The 22,010-nt window shown below is 31.3% G+C and overlaps 1 protein-coding gene across 2 annotated transcripts in view; it reads left to right on the forward strand.

Moving 5' to 3' along the window:
- Positions 1–22,010, forward strand: part of LOC115875400 (acyl-CoA Delta(11) desaturase-like) — a 44,748-nt gene that overhangs the window by 14,060 nt on the left and 8,678 nt on the right. The window contains exons 1-2 of one of the 2 annotated variants that reach the window (XM_030890845.1): positions 17,236–17,394; positions 17,531–17,822. In XM_030890845.1, coding sequence (XP_030746705.1) covers positions 17,591–17,822 — 232 coding nt within the window. In that variant the 5' untranslated portion in view covers positions 17,236–17,394; positions 17,531–17,590. Of the gene's footprint in view, positions 1–17,235; positions 17,395–17,530; positions 17,823–22,010 lie in introns of those variants that run through there. The other variant, XM_030890846.1, reaches the window with a different exon arrangement.

Genomic DNA, 22,010 nt, shown 5'->3' on the forward strand with positions numbered 1-22,010 from the left:
ACAACACTGATGAAGGCTATAATGTTAGCCGAAACGTTTTTTTTTAAACCAAATAAAAATAATGAAAAACCAAATGAAAACTTAATCAGCGTTTTTCCCGAACCTAAATCCCAAGAAAATCAAAAAATTTAGAATATTTAGAAACAAGGCTCAAGAATATCAAATTTTCCAAGATTGTAAAATTCTAGTTAATTTTTTTATGTGTACAATTATTTAGGGAATGTCATCGATGTTCATTTCCAAGCCAACTAGACGCCGTTTTTTTTCGATGATACGGTATAATTCTTAAATAAAATGTAAATAACATTCGACCAATTAAAACAAAGAAATATGAATTTCTTAGTATTTTTAGTAACACCTTTATTCTTAAAACTTAATTTTGTATTGCAAATATACCAATTTTATTGTTATTTTATTCATATTGTATTCAGCCATCACTTAAATATTTGATATTAATTTGGTATTATAAATAATCGACACTATTCAGTAAAAATTACTGAACAAATAGGTATATGTTATGCTTTACATACATTATATTATCAAACAAAAAACACATTCTTCTTTTAAACTTTATCATTCTTGTCTTTACAAAAAATCTTTTTAATTTTGAACTCAAAATAATAATCTTTTTCATGATCTTTAATACACATATTCTTTATTTTTCCCTAGATCATAATACCTACTTACGTGTTTATCTTATGTGTTTGAATCTATCGAAGCTGAACCAACAACACTTGGAGTGGAGATTCCACAATATGAATAAAATAAAGAATTGTCTTGATTTATAACTCGTACCCACTTTTCTTGCTCTTCCGGATACTTTAAGCTGCCTAGTATAACTATCCTTTCCACCAGGAACACAACAAAGATGAGGCATAGCACCAAAAACACACTCCACTTAAGCTTTATTGATGAATTGTTGAGTCTTAAAAAACACACACAAAAATCACGATAAAAAAAAAATTTATGGGCACTTTTAGGTTAAAGCACTTAACAAAACGTGTAATATTTCGTGTTTTTTTTATGAGAAACAGATTGACCATCATAGTAACCATATATCTGGTAGTACTTTATGTCACTTAAACACCAAAATAATTAGTTTTTTGCACTGCAATAACAAATAATACCAAAAATCAACCGACAAAATATGAATACAGAATCTAACCCAATGTCTAAGTATGTACAGCTGATGAAGTAAACAAAAGTCCGCCCGTAGGCTGATCTTTTATAGAGGGCATTGCCTATTGCTATGGTCGGCTCAGGGCTTGCTTAACCTCGCCAAAATTATTATCGATTGTCATTCCCCTGCTGTATTTTACGCCGTTTTTTCTTCAATCATATCAACATAATATGTGATTAGGTACTGTAGTATATAATTTCAAGGGTATCGATATTGATTTGATACCGTTTCAAATCGATTTACTAATTTTATCTTAAAAATAGTCTACGGGCTTTAGAGTATCATTTTTTAGATTTTTGATCCTATTTTTAAAACTTTTTATGCTAAAAAGTTTGATAAAAATTAATAATGCCTCATCACCTATATTATTAATAAACAGAAAACCAAGAATTAATAATAATTATTAATAAATCAATAAGAATATAAGCTTAAATAGAGTCATAACTCTCTTGGGACATTATTAACGGGAATCAAGATGCCATAATCCCCTCTTAACTTTTATAGATAACAGCCATGAAATACAATAGAGATTTTGAGTAATAATATAAAGTGAAAATAGACACTCATCTGACTACTCTAATAATTTACTTACATCATTAATGCCCCATATAATAAATTTACAAGAGAACAATTTCATCGACATCCCCTGCTACGATATTTTTCTGTCCCAGCCACTGAAGGTATTTTTTATATTCGTTTTGGTAAATTGACCCATTTTTAGGTGGAAGTAAGGCTTGTCGTGCTTCTGCTTTTTTTAATATTTCCTCCATTTTAATGGAAACGTACTTACTCGAATGTGTGCAGAATTCGTGAAAAAAGGGCCAAAAACTAAACTCGATTCACAACAACCGTCAATCACAAAACATCCCCTTTTAGAACTTCGTGTGTTATTTAAGAAATGAAAGTAAATAATAAAGCACCTCTCGTGTTTCTTCGCACACTAAAAATTTCAATTAATGCCTGTATATATTTTTAATATATTTTTTAAATTTACATTTTTTAATTGTAAACTAATATGTTACATTTAAATATAATATATTACATAACAATATTATGTCAATTACAGGATTACAAGCTTGCTTTCAAACATTTTTTTAAGTAAAACGAATTATAAAATTTCATTATATGTATATTTGTCGTAGGTATGAAAAAAGTAAAATATAAAATGGACAAACGCTTACTTACATTGCAGTAAAACTTCCACTTTTAGTTTTGCAATCCAAACGCAATATTTCTATTTCACAAATAAAAATATCCGACAACACTAAAACCACTGAAACTTCCGCGGCTAACAACGAAAACTGAAAATTATAACGGCACTTTTTGTTTTGGACCTGCATACCAACATTACGCGGTACCATTATGTTTTTCTTTTTGAAATAATATAAAATATCTAATTATAACTTGTAAATTTTAATATTTTAACATGGTTTTAACTATTTCTGACAATTACCAACTTTTTGTTATCAAGAATACATTTTAGACGGCAACTGACATACATGTATGTCATACTATTTGAATTTTAAATAATAATAATTTAAATATGTATGTAATAATTTAAATTAATATAATGGCAACTTTATACTAAGAAAACATTTATACATTCACAAAATACAACAAAATCTAATAATATAGTTTGAAAACAATGAATATTGAATTAAAATTAAAAATGTTAAGCGTGACCCCTTGTGTCAAAATTAGATGATTAAATTTTAGCAATTTTTACACTATTTGATGACCGGTGGCGCCTCTAGTGTTTGTTCGGGCGGTTGGTTCTTTCCTCCCGCTTATGGCCATTAAAGAAAAAGTTCTAAAGGGGGATGTTTTGTGCTAAAGTTTTGTGCCGTCAATTTATAAACAGACCATTTAATACAATAGTAACCTAGCAACAATGCTTCTACCAGTAGCTTTAATACAAATATACCAGAAGATTCATAGATGCCACATTTATGGTGATTTAAAAAGGGACAAAATATACTAAATTCAGTAAGAAATAAGAAACTTTGCCCTCGGTATTTGATATCCTTATAATTGCTTTTTTCTCTTAATATATAAATAACTATATTTTTAATCTAAGTAATAATTTATTTTTTTAATTGAAGAAAATAACAATAGTCATTAATTATTTTAGTTGGATTTGCGGATGACAGTTGACGCAACATTACTGATTTAGGGGATATAATCCAAACTTAAGACCGTTTAATTAATATGGATAGTATTGGAACTTGTCTTGTGTATAATAAATTTGTCATATATTTTTTAGTTTGTGTTAGTTTTCTTAAATTACTGTTTAAAAAAAGGGAAATACAATTTTAAATAGTATAAGCAAAATTCACCAATATATTGTAATTTTTATTTTTGGATGGCTAAAGTAGGATGCCAACTTCATAAATTATTTTCAAAATATCCTATGTTAAATACTAAACACACAGACATATTGAAAAAAACGGTGTCAGCGATGGTTATGAAATGAGGATTGCTCATTTTATATGTAAAATTATATGGGGAATGTCATCGATCGTCATGTCCAGGCCAACTGGACGCCGTTTTTTTTTTCGATCATACGGTACATTCATGTTTTTCGGTACATTCAGTTTTTGGTAATTTTACAAGAATCTAGATATGGGTAGACAGATAATGTGATTTTTTCTTTCATTAGTTAGTTCATTTTAACCTTGTATAGAATATACAGGGTGAGTCTTAAATAAGTGCAAATATCTTCAGGGGTAGTATATTTCGACCCCAGAAACACATGTATGAGGCTTTTTTCGCGAATTTTTTTTTTAAAAATTGTAATTTGAAAAAAAAATTGGACATTTTTTTACTTTTTAGTTAAAAAACATAATTTCTTGATAATACGTCAAAACTAGTAGATTAAATTTCCAGTAGTTCACAAAGTTTAAGCAAAAAATTATTTTTTTAAATTGTCAGAGTAAAACAACTCGGTAAGTTTGGACTGATTTGAAAAATGGCAAAGAGAAAACATGTTTCTTCTATCGAAATCTACCAGCCTTGAAAATATTTGCATTTCCATATTTTAGACTCGCCCTGTATAAACAAGGATTTTACGGATTGTTTTTAAGCCGGATGTGCATATCAGCAATTATAAACAGAAAAATTCTATTCTTTTATTATTAATGTGTACTATCTAATTATTAATGCGAATCGTATACATACCTAATTATATACAGGGTGTATTTGAAATCAGAATACTTTCGATTTTTTTAAAAGAGATTTGCACCCAAAAATGAAGTTTGGTGTGGAAACACCAAATTGAATGCAGAAAAATGAAGAAATTTGCTGAAAATACCTTTTTTGAAGCATCTACTTTTTTAAAGGAACTTACTGATTTTTTCAACTTTTACATATTTACATTTTGCGTACCTACTGATTGCAATTTTGTGTTTAGAGAAGTTAACATTATTTCGGTGTATTGCGGTTCATTTATGCAATTTTCTGATGTTATACCTGGCCATAATTTATTTTTTCTTATTTTCGTAGTAACCGCTAACTACAAACAGTTTTTTTTTATTTAGACACCCTATACAGTATTTTCTTTCAAACAAAAATATTTTTATAACAACGTCAAAAGTATTTAAAATATTGAAATTAAGCTTAAAAATAATTAATTGTTTTTATCAATTGGACTGGATTAACTAATATATCATTCTATATCATGTTTATCTTGTTCAAAAAATGAAATTTCATTGTACTAATATTTCTTTAGGTTTTAGAATTTTTTTGTATGGTCTAGATAGATTCTTCGAGGTGGCCATCGGCAACTTCTTGGGAATGCTTTAAAATTAAAAGATCTTAAAGATCCTAGTTAGAAACATATTATTTTGGCAGCTAAGACAAATTGTTATCCAAATGGCATGACAATTTCGGAGAAAGTTTCAGCAGTTAATCTTCAATTATTACTAAGCTATACCTCAAGAAGATTGAGTCTCAAAAAGATGAATTATCTTCTTTTGCATCAAATGATGATGATTCTCCTATCAAATTTAACCTGTATGTTAAATGGGATGCTGATGGTAGTGGCGGTAAAAATTATTTTAAGCAAAATTTTTAGTTTGAAGTTTTTGATGATAGTTCCATTACGTCTAAAACTCTTGATAAAAAATTAAGTTTTCTGGAAAAATTCAAAAATGTCATCTACTAGTCCCAAACATCGCTTCTGAGGTTTTGCCCCGCTAGAAAAAAAAAATTCTTCCAGGATCGGATCCAGGTGGATACAAATTAAATACAGCAGTATACTAGAAGGTTTGGTTTATATTGTCATACATGAAAGACCCTGTCCAAATGTATCCATTTTTTTAAAAGTTAACTTTTATATAATTTCCCAAACGTTCTTTGGTATAAGTTATATATGTTAGTTATATATGCTTGGCTAGTTTTCAAACTAGCCAGCTATTTTGCAAACAAACAGCACAATCAACACCACAAACTAACACCTAACCAACAAAATAATAGCGCTTTTTGCAAAATATCTGGCTAGTTTGAAAACTAGCCAAGTATCCATTTTAGCCGTAACATATATGTATAAAAAAAATAAGACACTAAGAAAAAAGTGCTGTTTAAAAATTTTTAAATGTGAAATGTTGAAAAATAATAATTTCTTCAAATAAAAAATATTCGTAACCCAAAAATGTTAGTAGACCATCAAAAAAGATATTGAAAAATGACTAATTAATTTTACCAAGATTTGATGATTCATAGATACTTTAACTTACAACCACTATAACCTTCTTACTATAAAAAGAAGGAAAAAAATCGTTAGCATAGTAAGCCCCTGGAGGGTCCTCTTAGCATTCATGTAAAAAAAATCAAAATTCAGTTGTTGATTTATTCGCTAATGTCCAGCATTTCTCAATTTCGTCACATTGTACGCCGCGCCGCGCGCCTGTAGAAAGTTTTCATTATACCTGTGTACTAAATTGTAAAAAAGGTATTGACAGAAAAAGATAGTAGACTTGCACCATGCTTAATAGTAATCTACAATGCTTAAAAAATCTACAGTGAATAAAATTAATTTAATTATTTTTTGTAGAAATTTAAAAATGTGAACTTATAAACAAACAGAATGTGGATAACGTAGAAGGTGGCAACATTACATTCTCTCAAAGCACGATAAACCAATTTTCGGAAACTGAACAAGCGGCACTCAAAAGTTTTTATAGAAGAAAATATAGAATTTAAAAAAAATCTTTTTTGCAAAAAAAAACTTGGGCGTTTTTCCGGGGGCGAAATATACTACCAGTTAAAATACATTATTTCTGGTACACCCTGTATAATTTCAAGTTCTTAATGCACCATAAAGTAATACATATTTTCTGTTAATTCACTGTAAGTGGCGTTACGCTACTGATCATTACGCAGAGACTAAAAGCTAAACGAGCGAAGAAGAACAAGACGAAGAAAATAAAAGAGAAAACAGAACTAAGGCAAAGAGAAAATGGTTCGGGAGAAATATGGTCCGGCCGGGAGAGAGAGATGCCCTGCCAATTTATTTTTGATCGCGAGTCCGTAATTTTGCTCCAGACCATGGTAGTCGATGTACCGCAGGGTGGGGCTATGGTTTTACACACGTTTAGCAGCGGCAAACATTGGATTTCGTACCCGCCTACAGCGCCTTATTAAGCAGGAGGGTATTTCGTGTTTGCCTTTATTTTAAAACGTTTATTTATATTACTGCATTTTTAAATATACGTTTTGAATAATGTTTTTGTCGATTTGGTTGCGTTTTAGGTGGGAGGGGGGTTAATCACCGCGGCATTAAAGATCCATTGTGGCCCCCTTTCTTATTGAGTTATAACTCATCATACATGGGGATTTTTATGTTGTAGGGGACATGGTCTTAGACCGTTGGAGGACACCCATTCCAAGTTACGGATGGAGTCTTCCAGATTCTTCAGTTCCGCTTTCAGTTGGTTCCAGTTTGGAAAACAGAACGGTTCTGGTCCAGTTAGTGGAGTGTTCGCTCCTTTTCTAGCTAGATCATTTGCATTTTCATTGCCTTCTATCCCTTGGTGAGCAGGCACCCAGAGTAGAGGACTTTATTTTCTTTGCCTAATTTGTTGAGCTTCTCTAGGCATTCTTTGACCAACTTCGAATTCATGGTTACTGAGTTGATCGTGTTAAGTGCTGCTTTTGACTATCGGGTAGGATGGCAATTTCCTGTTTTCGATAGATCCTATCTAAGATAAATTGTACGCATCTTTCGATAGCGTAAATTTCTGCCTGAAGGATACTGGAGTTCGGCCCAAATACTAGTATCCCTGTCCTTGCTTTGGTTTTGGAAGCATCAGTATACCACGTTATGGTATGGTATTTTATATGCTGAGTGACTATTTTTTTCTTTTTATACTCTAAAAAAAAGGTTGGTAGAGGGCCTCCGCCTTTCAGTGTTCTATTTTTTCCTTATTAGAAAGAAAAATTCATATTTCGGTATCTACTATTTGGAATAAATATATGGTATGTAGTCTCATGTAGGAAATTGAATTCTCAGCGCAGTTTTCTTTTTTCTTATGAATTTTATAACTCGTTAACAAAAATCATTATGATACGCCCAGCTCATAGTTTTGTAGGAAATTCACTGCTCTACAAAAATGGTTGTTCAAACGTTGAGACCGAGACGTTCTGTCTTTTTTTGCCTTCTTTTTAATTTAAACCAGGTCTCTTTGAGAAGGATGGACGCCTTCTTTAAATTTCATATTAATCTGTTTCAAGTTTGAAACACAATTTTTAATTAATTTAAATTTATTATTAACTTAAAAAGTTAATTAAAATAAAATCTAATGGAAAAGAAAAACTTTGTGCTTATTGAAATTAAAATTTTATTTGTCATTTTTTAACTATACGTTTAGGTCAATCATCAACAATAGCTATTAATAAAGGAACTGGAATGCTGCTTATATTATTTCGTATTGAATAAGGAATAGCAATACAATAATAAATTAATTGTTGTATTAGTAATTACGAATATTATAGGTTCGTGAAAAACTTTTTCAAACTTTAACACCTTTAGAATTGATTAGGCGGAGTGTTGAAATTGAATCTATTTTCCAGATAGTTTTGTTTTAGTTTAAACAAATTCTCTACTAGTTTGTTTGTTCCTCTGTTTAGGAAATATTAAAAAGAAATTTGTTATAAAGTAAGTGTCTATATTTGATATCAATTAAACTTTTAGTTACGTAATCGAGGACGCGATTTTCAAATTCATTGTTGCCAACCATGGACATATTCGGCGCCGGGCTGACTAACTGGAATTTAAATTTCCCGCTGGGGATTCAGGTGGTGGCTCTGCTGTAAAAAATGTCAATCTGTCATATTTATTTATTTATTTTCTGACATTGTCATTCGTTTTGACACTTTAGTTGTGTATTACGAGTTTTTGATGTAACGTTTTAATAAAACGTTCAAGAAGAAGGAATCAATTTTAAGTTTTCATGGGTATTTTGGTGATTTTCTAAACGTGGTTTTGGTTGTCCTGTCATGAATTTAATTTTTGAGTAAACCCTCAGCATCGTGAAGTAAGTTCTAAAACTTCTAAAATGCATTTTGTGCATAAGTTGTGCCGTTTCCAGGGTTTTACCGTCCAGTTACATGGCGAGTTATATGTCGTGATTGGTGGTTTGGGTTACGAGAGCCTGTATCTATGATCCATGTTTGATTTCCACATGGCTGGTGGTATTGTAAGGGGCTGTTCGAGGCTGTGGTAGATTGGGGATGAGCTCCCACACCTAACGTCCACACACCATCCAGAAGGACGAGCCAAAGCCTAGAATTGCACCGGATAATCAGACCAGATTTCATACATTTTTTTATTAACTCATTTCAAATCTATTTACTTACTGTTGGCGAATTGCGTAATTAATTACGTAATTATTAGATATTTTTGAATTTCATTATTAAAATATAACTTTCTTAATTTTAAATATACAAATTTTTTATATATATTAATATCTTGTCAAGTATTTTGTGATGGTGTCACTTGACATATTTATTTAATTAACTTTTGATTGATTGACATGAAATAAATGTAATTTTATCCTTGATGAAATAAACGTAATTTTATTAATCACAATTAATAACAATTGAAACGCCCTGTATAGGGTCTTTTACCGAGATGTTGACTGTTGTCTGTGATGATGGTAAAAATCTGAAATTTTGGTGGCTTATGTAAACCAAATATGGGCTATTTATATAAAATATTCTCTCTGGTTATGCAATGTTGTCTCTACTTATTACTATATCAACTTTCCTTTTTTTAAATGGAATAGTTTTTGATGACATAGGTTATTGACCTATAACATAACCCCTATCCGTCTGAAATCGTGTCTGAAATATTGACATTTGAAAAAATAAAATTGTTCTTCTTTTGGTTGTTGATTTTTTTTTATCTTGTTGACTTTTTAGTTATTGATATGTTTCTAATCTTTACCACAGATTAGGTATACTATATATATAGAGATAAAAATCTTATCACTAATTCGTGGTACGAAAATTGTTTTTTATGACGATGTGCAAACGAGTAAAATTTCCTGTGCGCAAAAATAAACTCGCGTAAAATAACAATAAACAGCGTAATAGAGAGATATCGCTAAACCGAATAGCGTGCATGGACGTTAATAAGGCCAGGTGTTATTTCCTTTACGTAAGGTGATATTAACTCTCTTCATTTATAGTTATCGGATCGGAAGGAATTCTGTTCGCGTCGCGTCCGCTATTTAAACTTAACCTAACTTTGAATTTAAAACTTTGAAATTGTTTTGTTTACTAGGTATTTTAAATCTAGTGCTTTATTGTTCAACGTCTGCCTGTGGGTTTAGGGCAACAAGCAACAAATTCTCTTAGAAGGACTAAGTCATCATCTGCTGTAAACGTAAACCTCTTTATAGGTTCTTTAATATTGGAAGAGGTGGAATCCATATTTTGGGCCATATTTATTTAATTAAAACTAATCCCAGCTTCTTAAATATATATCAAATTACCTAATAAAACTAAAGTAATAATTGAAAACAATTCAAACATAACCTAAAATAAAAGATCTCGCCAGCCGGCCCCGGTTGTCAAATACCCGCACATGCCCACTTAAGCAGTTTTTAAACGTTATTTAGAAATAGCGCTTGGTGTAATTGATTCGCAGATTACGTCAGGCGGTAACTTTATTAGCAGGTGTTGCGTTAAAAATTGACTCGCGCATATCGTAACCATGATAAGGTACGCGTAAATACTGCACGACGCTATTCGGTTGATTGATTCAGTTCTCTCTAATAACTGTACCGGTCAGGCGCTGTGCACAATTTTAGAGGCCATAAGTGGGCGTGCTATGTGCGCAAACTAGTTAACCTAACTAGTGCCCGATTCCGAAAGTTGAAACCACGAAAAACAATAAAGAAAAAACAAAGTTTATAATCTGTGTCTTTACTAACAACTGAAGATGTATTTGTATAGCTTCCATTGCCCCCCCCCCCCCTTATGCTCGGCACTGTAATTATGCAATAGACAATGCAAATAGCAACAAAAACCAAGTACAGCGGTTTTGTTGTTCGGTTTTTTAATGAACATTTTTAATATTTTATTTATGAGTTAATTTATGGGCTAATTTATTTTCTAATTCTAGTGTCTAGAACTTTAAAATGCATGAACGTAAACGTTTTATGCATTTCAATTTTGGCTAAGTCATTATACAGGGTGGTCCGAACTGTATTCCGGAAACTTCGGCAGCATATCCTGCTGATAAAAACAAGTAAAAAAGTTCGTATAAATGTATGTCCTAAAATGCTTAATTTCGGAGATAGAGGGTGTGGAAGTTTAATTTTTATTTCTATTTTTTCCAAATAATTTCTGAAGTAACGTCAATATTTGGATGAAAATTGGTGCCTGGGAGTTTTTTGACTTGAGAAATTTGATTTTGATGTCAATATGACTCCTATTTGCATGTGTTTTAACTGTTTTGAAGACTTTTTGTCCGTATCTGTATAAAGCCACTGAGTGAAAAAATATACATTTCCGTGATTTTTTACTTAAAAAATGTCTCTTGGTAAAAATTGCTTCGGGCAACCGTTCTCAAAATATTTAGAATGGAAATAGTCAATACATGTCATTATTGACTAAAAATAAACATGTTGAGTAGATAGTTTATTTGAGTGAAATTATAAATTTGGGAACTTTTTATTTTTTTTAAATTAATTATAAATTTTTCTTCGAAAAAATGAACTGTTGAAATTTTGGCGCAAAACATTTCAAATTTATGATTTCAGTCTAATAACTATTTAGTCAACGTGTTTAATTTATGTCAATGGTGACAGGTATTGATAATTTTGATTCCAAATATCTCGAGAACCTATACCCGTAGCGATTTTTACCAAGAGACCTTTTTTACGTAAAAAACGTCGTAAATTTATCTTTTTTCACTCACTAGTTTTATCAAGATACGGATGAAAAGTTATTACTCTACAAACCAGTTAAAAAATATGTTGGTGGCGCCCTCTACAAGTAGGAGTCATATTGACATCAAAATCAAATTTCTCATGTCAAAAAATTCCCAGACACCAACTTTCATCCAAATATTGACGTTATTCAGAAATTATTTGGAAAAAATCGAAATAAAAATGAAACTTCTACACCCTGTATCTCCGAAACTAAGCATTTTAGGATATATATTTATACGAACTTTTTTACTTATTTTTATCTGCAGAATAGAAGTTTCCGGAATACAGTTTGGACCACCCTGTATAGGATGAGTCTTAACTAAGAGCAAATATATTTTTAGACGTAGTATATTTCGATCCCAGAAAAACGATTATGAGGTTTTTTGGCGAAAAAAAATATGGATTTTTTTAGTTAAAAACATAATTTCTTGATAATATGGCAACATAGACAGTCCATTAAATTTACAAGAAGGAAAATCTTTACATCCAGTTTTCAAAACTTAAGCAAGAAATATTTTTTTCTGGAAATTTTCTTCAAAGTAAGGTATTCGGTTATTTTGGACTTATTTGAAAAACGGCAAAGAGAAAATATGTTTCTTTTAGCGAGATCTACCAGCCCTGAAAATATTTGCACTTATTTATGACCCACTCTGTATATTTTATATTGCGATAGTTAATTTCTGAACGCTGTGAATGCAACGTATACTGCTTCTTAAGTTCTCTTAAGAAGCTTCTTAAGTTCTCTTCTTCTTCTTAAGTTAGCTTTCTTAAAGTTCTTTCTCGAAAACGTTGCTTGTTCTTAGACTATAATTAAAATAAAATTTTGTAATAGGTATAAATGTCAATGTCAAAGATAAATATTAATACTTACTAACATTGAAAATAGATAAAATTAGTCTGAATCTTTTTAAACTTATATTTATTTCTAATGGTACTTATCGTACATTTATTATTATCGCATATTTCAATGACATGCCAAAAGTTTTCCGTAATTGTTTTATGTAAAAATGTATACTCTTGGCAAAAAAAACTGTTTAATACGTTGTTCTTTGAAATTATATACAGGGTGAGTCTTAAATAACTGCAAATATTTTCAGGGTTGGTAGACCTCGATAAAAAATAGTTATTGTTTTATTAGGAGTAAAAATGACAATTTTCGTGGTGAAGCTGTACGAGCTCTTTGACATAGAGTCGAGGCACAAAATGTCATTTTTACTCCGAATAGAACACGCTATTTTTTTTCAAACGTCACAAATAAGTTTTTAAACAATTTCAAACGTTCCAAATAATATAAAAAGATTTAAAAGTCATACCTTGTATGTAATTATATATCGAGAAACTATGGTATACCTTGTACAACTTTTCGTGACAATTTTAAATTGAATAATAATATCCAAACAAAAAACATATTTAAATTTGTTTTATCATACAATGTCTACCAACTATGCATATACAGGGTAAATTGTGATTTAGGTAGCTGTTTTCTAATTTAAAAAAAATCACTACATTTTTCGAAAATGCTTTTTATTTTTTGACATAAGTAATAATAATAAAAATATTTTAAAATAATGTAAAATTTTATATTTTTGACATCAATTTTTTCAGTAAAACTGACATTAACTATATGTATATACTTTCTAGAATCCGAGAACGAATTAATAACATATACCGGGTGCGTCTCAAAAGTGACTCACCCCTATAATAACTTTTTTATTTTTTCAGATAAAAAAACGAGATTTGGTATGTTAGTGTATGACTTAAATAAGGATTGATTGACGTATTCAATTGTTTTTGGTCACTTCCTGTTTTACCGGAAATGACTACAACTTTTGATTTTTAAATGGCACCCTCGGTATTTTTTTACTTTATTCGATAGAAAATTAAATTCTGAATAGAATGACATATCATATGTCAACTTTTGACATTTTCGCTTAATAAAAAATCGTATTTTAAATTTCAATCTAGAGTGCCATGGCTATGTTAAAAACACTAACTCTTAATCAAGGAGCCTTGGAAAAATAGATTTGATCCTATAATATTTCTAGTGTCTTCTCCTGGCCGGTTACAAGATACCTAAATCGTATTTTTAATCATATCTCAATTTTTTCAAATGAAACGAGGGTGGCTCATTAGCATGTTTGGAAAAAGCATTTTTTTCTGAATAATTTGATACCACACACTTGGTATTTCGAGTCAAATTGTCGTTATGAACCACATGTTAAAATTGCAAAAAAAAAAAAATATGCGAGAATGTCAACAGTAGACTTATGATATGTCATTCTATTCAGAGTGTTATTTTCTATCGAATAGAGTAAAAAATACCGAGGGTGCTATTTAAAAATCAAAAGTTGTAGTCATTTCCGATGGAACAGGAAGTGACCGAGAACAATTGAATACGTCAATCAATCCTAATTTATGTCATATACTAACATACCAAATCTCGTTTTTTTATCTGAAAAAATAAAAAAGTTATAGGGGTGAGCCACTTTTGAGACGCATCCGGTATAGGGTATGCCATAAAAAATAAAATTTTGATATATAACTTTTTTGGGACACCCTACAGAGTGCCAAGTAATTTTAAAGTGTCGCATGTCGTCTCAGTATACAGGGTTTATAGTTATAGTTTATATAGGGTTTTCAATTTTCGGGATCGGGATCCCGGGATTGGACTCTCAGAATGAGAATTTTAATTTAAGAAATAGGTACTTAATAAAAATGCAGTTACATAATGTCAAAAAGAAATCATGAGAAAAGACCTTTAAAAAATAGACAAAACAAAGTAACATTCATATTTATCAATTCTTGCTTGAAAAACCAAATAAAATATAGCAAACACAGAAATATAACTTTTATATAGATATTGACGTTCTGCTTAGTCTTAGTATAAATAAAATATGATCTTTGAAAGACTAAAGTGTATAAAGTCGAATCATTTTAGATTAAGCATTAGAGTTTTTTGAAATTTTAAGGATCCCGGGATTTAATATCGGGATTTCAGGATTAATCACCGGGATCCCGGTTTGGAAACCCTAATACCTACATAATATGGGGCTTAAGTCGGCTGGCTGTGTAATAAATAGGTTGTAATTAGACCAACACGAAAAGAGAGTTTTTTTTGTTTTTAAGTTGGTTTAATTGCTTTGGCCAAAAATAAAATCTGACTGGAATAGATTAGTTTCTTCACCATTTGTGTTAATTTATTTCTTTATAATAATTATTTAAAATATATTTTCTAAGAATCAGATGACTGTTCGAATGATAAGGGTATCAATAAAAATGTGCTGTAACGACGTGGTACTACTTGAGCGGACAACTATTTTGACCTTACCTAGTTTTGAGGTCATATGCTGATACTAAAAGTTAGATAGTATTGAGTGTACAGATCAAAAGAATTATTCTAGTATGGGAATTGGTATTTCACTCCACATAATGTATCTTTATTATTTATCGATGAATATGATAGCGTCAGAAAGACAATAATTAATTTTGTGTTTATTTTTTCTAAAATCTTTTTTCTTATTCTAAAAGATATGCGGAAATGAGGTACATTGTGTTGAGGTACATCGTTGAAAAATTTGATGAATTCTTTTTACACTCTTGTAGCAACATTTTAAATCTTACGAATAGTTTTCGATATATACAGGGTGATTCATAGCTAACTTGAAAATTTGGATTTTTACATAAGACACCTGCTGCATCTACCTAAATTATTTTCATCGTTACATCGATCGTTTCGAAGTTGCTTGAAAAAATAGTTGTACCTTTGATGTTTTAGATGGAACACCCGGTATATTTGTGGAAACTACTTTGATTCCTTATAATTTTTGTGTTATACAATTTTATACCTATGTTTCTTTGAATGTGGTAGAAAATTATTCAGAATTTCGAACTTCCATTGCCTCTATTTTTTTCTTACATAATGTTCGGTCATTTATCACTGACCATGACTGACTGACCTGACGACAGGGAGAGGCGATATCCCCAAAGTTGTTTACAGCAACATTAGAAGAAATCTTCCGTCAGTTGGACTGGACCAATAAAGGATTAAAAATAGATGGAGAATAATTATAATTAATTTTTAAGTATATACATGGTTTTTATCAAGAAATCCGATTTCATAGATCAATTCCGGTGAACTTCAGTCCGGTACTGAAACTCAACCTGAGGTCCAATGTTCAAGTACAATATCGTTTACGGAATTATTAATTAATTATTTGACCTTTTTTTGCACACACGTTAAACATTATATTATATAACAAAATAGATATAATCATTAGGTATTTTGTATCGTTATAATTGTACTTTAGCTCCTTTAAGTTATTCCTTGTTTATACAGGGTGGTCCATCGAAAACGTTCCACAAGGCTTAACGGCCAGGGTAATTTTTTTTTCAGAAAATTCAAAAACACGTCAATTTTGTTTGTGAGGCGGACAACTTTTGCCCCAAAAATGATTGCAAAATCTTCAACCCTCTAAGCGGGGGTGTCATCCCCCAACTTTTTTCAAATGGGAAGGGGGGTCAAGTGGTACCGCAATGAAAAGGGCTTTTTATTCTCTATACTTTCCCGCTTCGTTTTTGAAAATCGGTCGAGTCATTGAGAAAATATGGAGGATTGAAATTTGAAAAGTTTATTTAAACATTTATCAGAGTAAATGATAAGGATAAATTCCTTCGACCAATTTGCTGTTTTTTCTTATTATTTCTAGATGTTTACGCATTTTTTCACTTACCACATGGTTGAACGATCAGGTGCGGCAGTTGCTAGATAGCTGTTCTGTGACTTGTGCTGGGATTGCCGCTGGTATGATAGTTTTAAGTTGCGCTAAACTGTAGCAACAGAAGCAAAAGAAAAAGAAGACGTAACAGGATTTTATTTCTAGTTACTCTTATGAATCTGTCTATAGCATCATAAGCAAACCAAGATGGTTAGTATATATCTGCACTCCCAGATCCACAAACAACAAACATCTATCACACAAACATTTACAAACTATCTATTTTTATTCCCCATATAATTTTACATATAAAGTGACACAGATGTTCACTTCATAGCCATCGCTAACGTCGTTTTTTTTCGATCATATTGTACCTACATGAATAATATATAAATAACATTAAACTTTGTTTTATTCAAAGATGGTGAATAACATCGATTGTGATTTCCGAGCAAGGTTGGCGCCGTTTTTTTGACCATACAATATAATATAAATATTGCCTTGTGCACGATGAAAATAAGTGAAAAGTTGAATCCGAAATGGTCCAAATCTGAAAAATATTCTGCAATAATAACAGACACCGTGAAAGCTTACACGTTCGTATGTGATGTTAGCGAGGATTGTGTATTTAATCAAAAATTCCATTGAATGTACGACCAGTGACTAGTGAGACAAAGAGACGACGCCGTTGAAAATCACCAGTTAGAATTGAGTCATGCATAAACAAATGTTGTGCTTGTACTATCGAACTGGTATTTAAGGCCACGTATATTTATGAATATTTTATGTCTTAAAAATGGTATTATTACTTTTTCTAAGAAATATGATGATTACTTCGTTATCCGAAAAATAATTCGTAGCTTTTTGCTAAAAACAAACCAAAGGTTCAATATCCAAGTACAATAATGTTCCGAGTTTATTAGGAAATCTGTCAGCCATTCTTTATCGCGTGTAATATGAAAAATTTATATAATACAGCAGATCATTAATATTTCGCATCATTCGTTCGCGGTGCGTACTTGAACGATTAGGTACTTCCTGACGTTTTGTTTTTTTTCTCTAAGTGAGTGATTATTTTTAACTAAAGAAAAAAAAACTTTATTCAAATAGACATTTTGTGTAAATCGACTTCAACTAATTAGCACAATTACTGTCGATTAGGTGCTTTTCAACGTACCTACCTATCTTTTTGTTTCTAGCTCGCCAATTTGCTTTGACGAAGTAAACGTTTTGAGTAGCGCAGTTAGCAAGACGACGCCATGCCGCCAAGACCACGCGAAAAACAGCCCCTGGAGACCCTCGAGGCCACGGGGGTGTTGTTCGAGAGTGACGATGTGAGTTCGGAAAAATTTGCTCAGGAGGAAAAAGTAGAACCCCGCACCTACGAAATCGTCTGGTTCAACGTGACGCTCTTCGTGATTCTGCATTGTGTGGCGTTGTACGGGGTGTATCTGTCATTTACCAGTGCCAAATTGGCTACAACCATCTATGGTAAGTGTTTACATAGGTTAATTTTCTACATAGACAGAGATGTGTATTCTAAATGTTGTTTTTACATTATTTACATTTATTATGCTTATTTATTTTTTGTTTGAAACTTTTTAGCGGCGTTTCCAGTGGCGGCTCGTGAGTTCTAAACGGGGTTGTCATGTTTTAATCATTTTGTTTGTAAGGAGTGCTTAAAACACCATTAGTTGTTTTAAACTTTTATAAATATTTGTGGGGGTGATATGGGGGTATATTTTTTAGATAACGGGTTTAGATATACAAGAGCCCATGTACTCTTTAGAACTAGCCATTGCTTAAACCTATTATTTTGTGCTATAACTCAAATGAGTACCAATACACAGTATCGCAAATAGACAGACTTTTAGGGGGGCTGAAGTCTTGGGGGGGGGGGGCGTAGTAGGTCACTTAAGATAATATTGATTTAAGATTAAAACCAATTTTATACGACTCGCAGTCATCTTGTTGTGTCACTGGTGTCACAGATCATTATAAAAATTATATACATATTTGCAAATGTATACCGGGTGCGTCTCAAAAGTGGCTGACCCCTATAACTTTTTTATTTTTTCAGTTAAAAAAACGAGATTTGGCATGTTAGTATATGACATAAATTAGAATTGAATGACGTATTAAATTGTTTTCGGTCACCGGAATACAGCTTCTGATTTTTAAATGACACGCTCCATGTTTTTTTTACTTTATTCGATAGAAAATAACACTCTGAATAGAATGATATATCATATGTCAACTTTTGACATTTTTGCATATGGCTTGTCTGATAACTTGCTGTTCGTAATGAAAATTTGACTCGAAATAGCAAGTGTGGGGTATTAAATTGTTCATAAAAAAATGCCTTTTCCAAGTATGCTACTGATGAGCCACTCCCGTTCCATTTGAAAAAAAAAATTGAGATATGATTAAAAATACGATTTAAGTATTTTTTAACCAGCCAGGACAAGACACTAAAAACATTAGACAATCAAATTTATTTTTCTAAGGCTTCTTGATTAAGAATTAGTGTTTTTAACATAGCCATGGCACTCTAGATTGAAATTTAAAATACGATTTTTTATTAAGCGAGAATGTCAAAAATTGACATATGATATGTCATTCTATTAAGGTAAAAATAGTAAATACCGAGTGTGCCATTTAAAAATCAAAAGTTGTAGTTATTTCCGGTGAAACAGGAAGTGACCAAAAACAATTGAATACGTCAATCAATCCTACTTTATGTTATATACTAACATACCAAATCTCGTTTTTTTATCTGACAAAATAAAAGTTATAGAGGTGAGCCCATAGACTTAAAATAAAATATAGACTACACTATTTACATCTGAACGCGGTCAAACAATCATTTTTGTACACATGTTTACTTCTGGGTACACTCGACCGCAGCCGACCAAACCTTTCTCGTCCAGCCTATGTTGTCACGTCTATAATTTTATCCATATTTTTTACTTATTATACACATATATTGAGATATTAATACTGCATTTTAATAAAGTATGTTTTAATATTCCATAGATGTATTAAATAGTGCTTATACTACTTAATTATAAGTCGAATACTACGTAAAAAGGATAAATCCTTTACAATATGGCAACACCGATTAGAGGCGAGGTCGCCTGTTCATTCTTCTATAACTTGTATTACGCGTCGCACGTGTGTAGTAAAGCATTGTTGCCGCTACTTCTCTCTGGTTGTATTAATGCATTTTCTTAGTTTGTAGTCCTTAAATGTTTATTTTATTTACTTTTTGTATTCAAGAACTATAAAATATGGTTCGCCAGTGCCAAATTCGCAATAAATTTGACTTAAATAATCCATTTGAGTCTCGGAACGACTTTCGACCGGTAGGCAACTCTCAATTTACCAATTGGGAGTCAGTGGCGTTGTTGTAGAAAGGCGCTTATTTATATAATATTTTAGTAAAATGTAAAATCTGAATTTTTTCTATTACATAATCATTTATATAAAAGTTTGTAACAAAATCATAATTATAACCCTCTTATTATACAAGATAAATTATATTAGGCATCTGTTAAAAATTAATCATGTTTTTATTAAAAATATATTCCGATTTATTCTAAAACTATCTTCAGAAACTAAAATAACATACAAGAATTTTAAAATGATATTACATTATGAAACAATATTTTTTAATATACCGGGTGCATCTCAAAAGTGGCTCACCCCTATGACTTTTTTATTTTTTCAGATAAAAAAACAGATTTGTATGTTAGTATATGACATAAATTAGGATGGATTGACGTATTCAATTGATTTTGGTCTTTTCCTGTTTCGCCGGAAGTGACTACAACTTTTAATTTTTAAATGGCACCCTCGGTATATTGCTACTTTATTCGATATAAAATGACACTCTGATTAGAATGACATATATCATATGTCAACTATTGACATTGTCGCTTAAAAACAAATCGTATTTTAAATTTCAATCCAGGGTGCCATGGCGGTGTTAAAAACACTAATTGTAAACAACTAATCTAACACGAAATTGTCGTTATGAACCGCGTGTTACAATTTCAATTAAACCATATGAGAAAATGTCAAAAGTTGACATATGATATGTCATTCTATTCCGAGTGTCATTTCCTATCGAATAAAGTAAATATATACCTAGGGTACCATTTAAACATCAGAAGTTATAGTAGAATTTTTTTAGAATTTAGAATGAGTGGGAGGGGGGTTAATCACTTCGACCTTACAGATCCATTGTGTCCCCCTTTCTTGAATCATAACTCATCATACAGTCCCAGGGCTTTGACAAAAGCCAGTATCTGGGACGGTTTTATAGAGGGTAGTTCTCCATCTCCAATATCAGTCGTACCAAAATTCATGGCACGAATGGTTGTCGTCTCGGCGCACTCAGTGATGAGGTGTATTGGTGTTTCACTATCTTCCCCACAGAATCTGCATTCGCCGTTTCTTCTTAGTTTCAATCTACTGAGGTGTTCATTGAGGAGACAGTGCCCTGTTAAAAACCCCGTGACAATCCGAAGATTGTTCTTACTCAGACCCAGGAAGATCTGTGATTTTTCTTGATCATAAGCCCTCAGAAACTTCTTCGAGTGTCTTAGACCATTGCAAGATTTCCATTCCAGGTTGCGGATGGAATCTTCCAAGTCCTTGAGTTCCGCCTTGAGTTGGTTACCACTTGGAAAGCAGAACGGTTCTGGTCCAGTTAGTGGAGTGTTCGCTCCTTTCCTAGCTAGATTATTTGCTTTTTCATTGCCTTCTATCCCTTGGTGAGCAGGCACCCAGTGTAGGAGGACTTTGTTTTCTTTGCCTAATTTATTCAGCTTCTCTATGCATTCTTTGACCAATTTCGAATAGATTGATACTGAGTTGATCGCCTTTAACGCTGCTTGACTATTAGATAAGATGGCTATTTCTTGTTTCCGATAGTTCCTATCTAAGATAAGTTGTACGCATCTCTCGATAGCGAAGTTATAGTAACTTCCGGTGAAACAGGAAGTGACCAAAAACAATTGAAATGCGTCAATCAATCCTAATTTAGGTCATATACTAACATACCAAATCTTGTTTTTTTTATTTGAAAAAATAAAAAAATTATGGGGGTGAGCCACTTTTGGGACACAGCCGGTATAATAAAGACAGTAGCGACTTAAATAAATGTAGTCTTCACTTTATAAACTTCCTAAAAGCTTGCTTTTTTCTGTTTTCTCTAATTTACATAATAAGACATCACTTACCAGAAAATAAAATTACAACAATCATGAAGTTTTTTCTCTTTCCATGTCGCCGATTCTATTATATCTATAGAATATTTGTTATGCTATATTTGTTGTTATTGAACTGTTTTTATTTTTAAATAATGTTTGACTAAAATTAATAATTTATTATTAATTTCAAAAATTAAATACGTAATTTCGATTATTAAATTTTTTTCTATAACATGTATTTTATTATTTTTATCGTTTTTGGACGTTTTTTTCTAAACTTTTATTTAAAAAACCTCTCCTAAATCTTAATAAAATATAAAAAAGTTAAATACGATATATTTTTAATTAAATTATAGCTTCATTAAAATAAAAAAATTACCCGGCTATGGTACGGAGAGTTCAGGTGTACTGAGAAACGAAAGACAGTGTTGCATTCTTCGTCAGAGTCGTCAGGGAACGACCG

This window comes from Sitophilus oryzae, unplaced genomic scaffold (genome assembly GCF_002938485.1).
Source record: "Sitophilus oryzae breed Bouriz unplaced genomic scaffold, Soryzae_2.0 scaffold_1385_pilon_pilon, whole genome shotgun sequence".
Lineage (NCBI taxonomy): Eukaryota > Metazoa > Arthropoda > Insecta > Coleoptera > Curculionidae > Sitophilus > Sitophilus oryzae.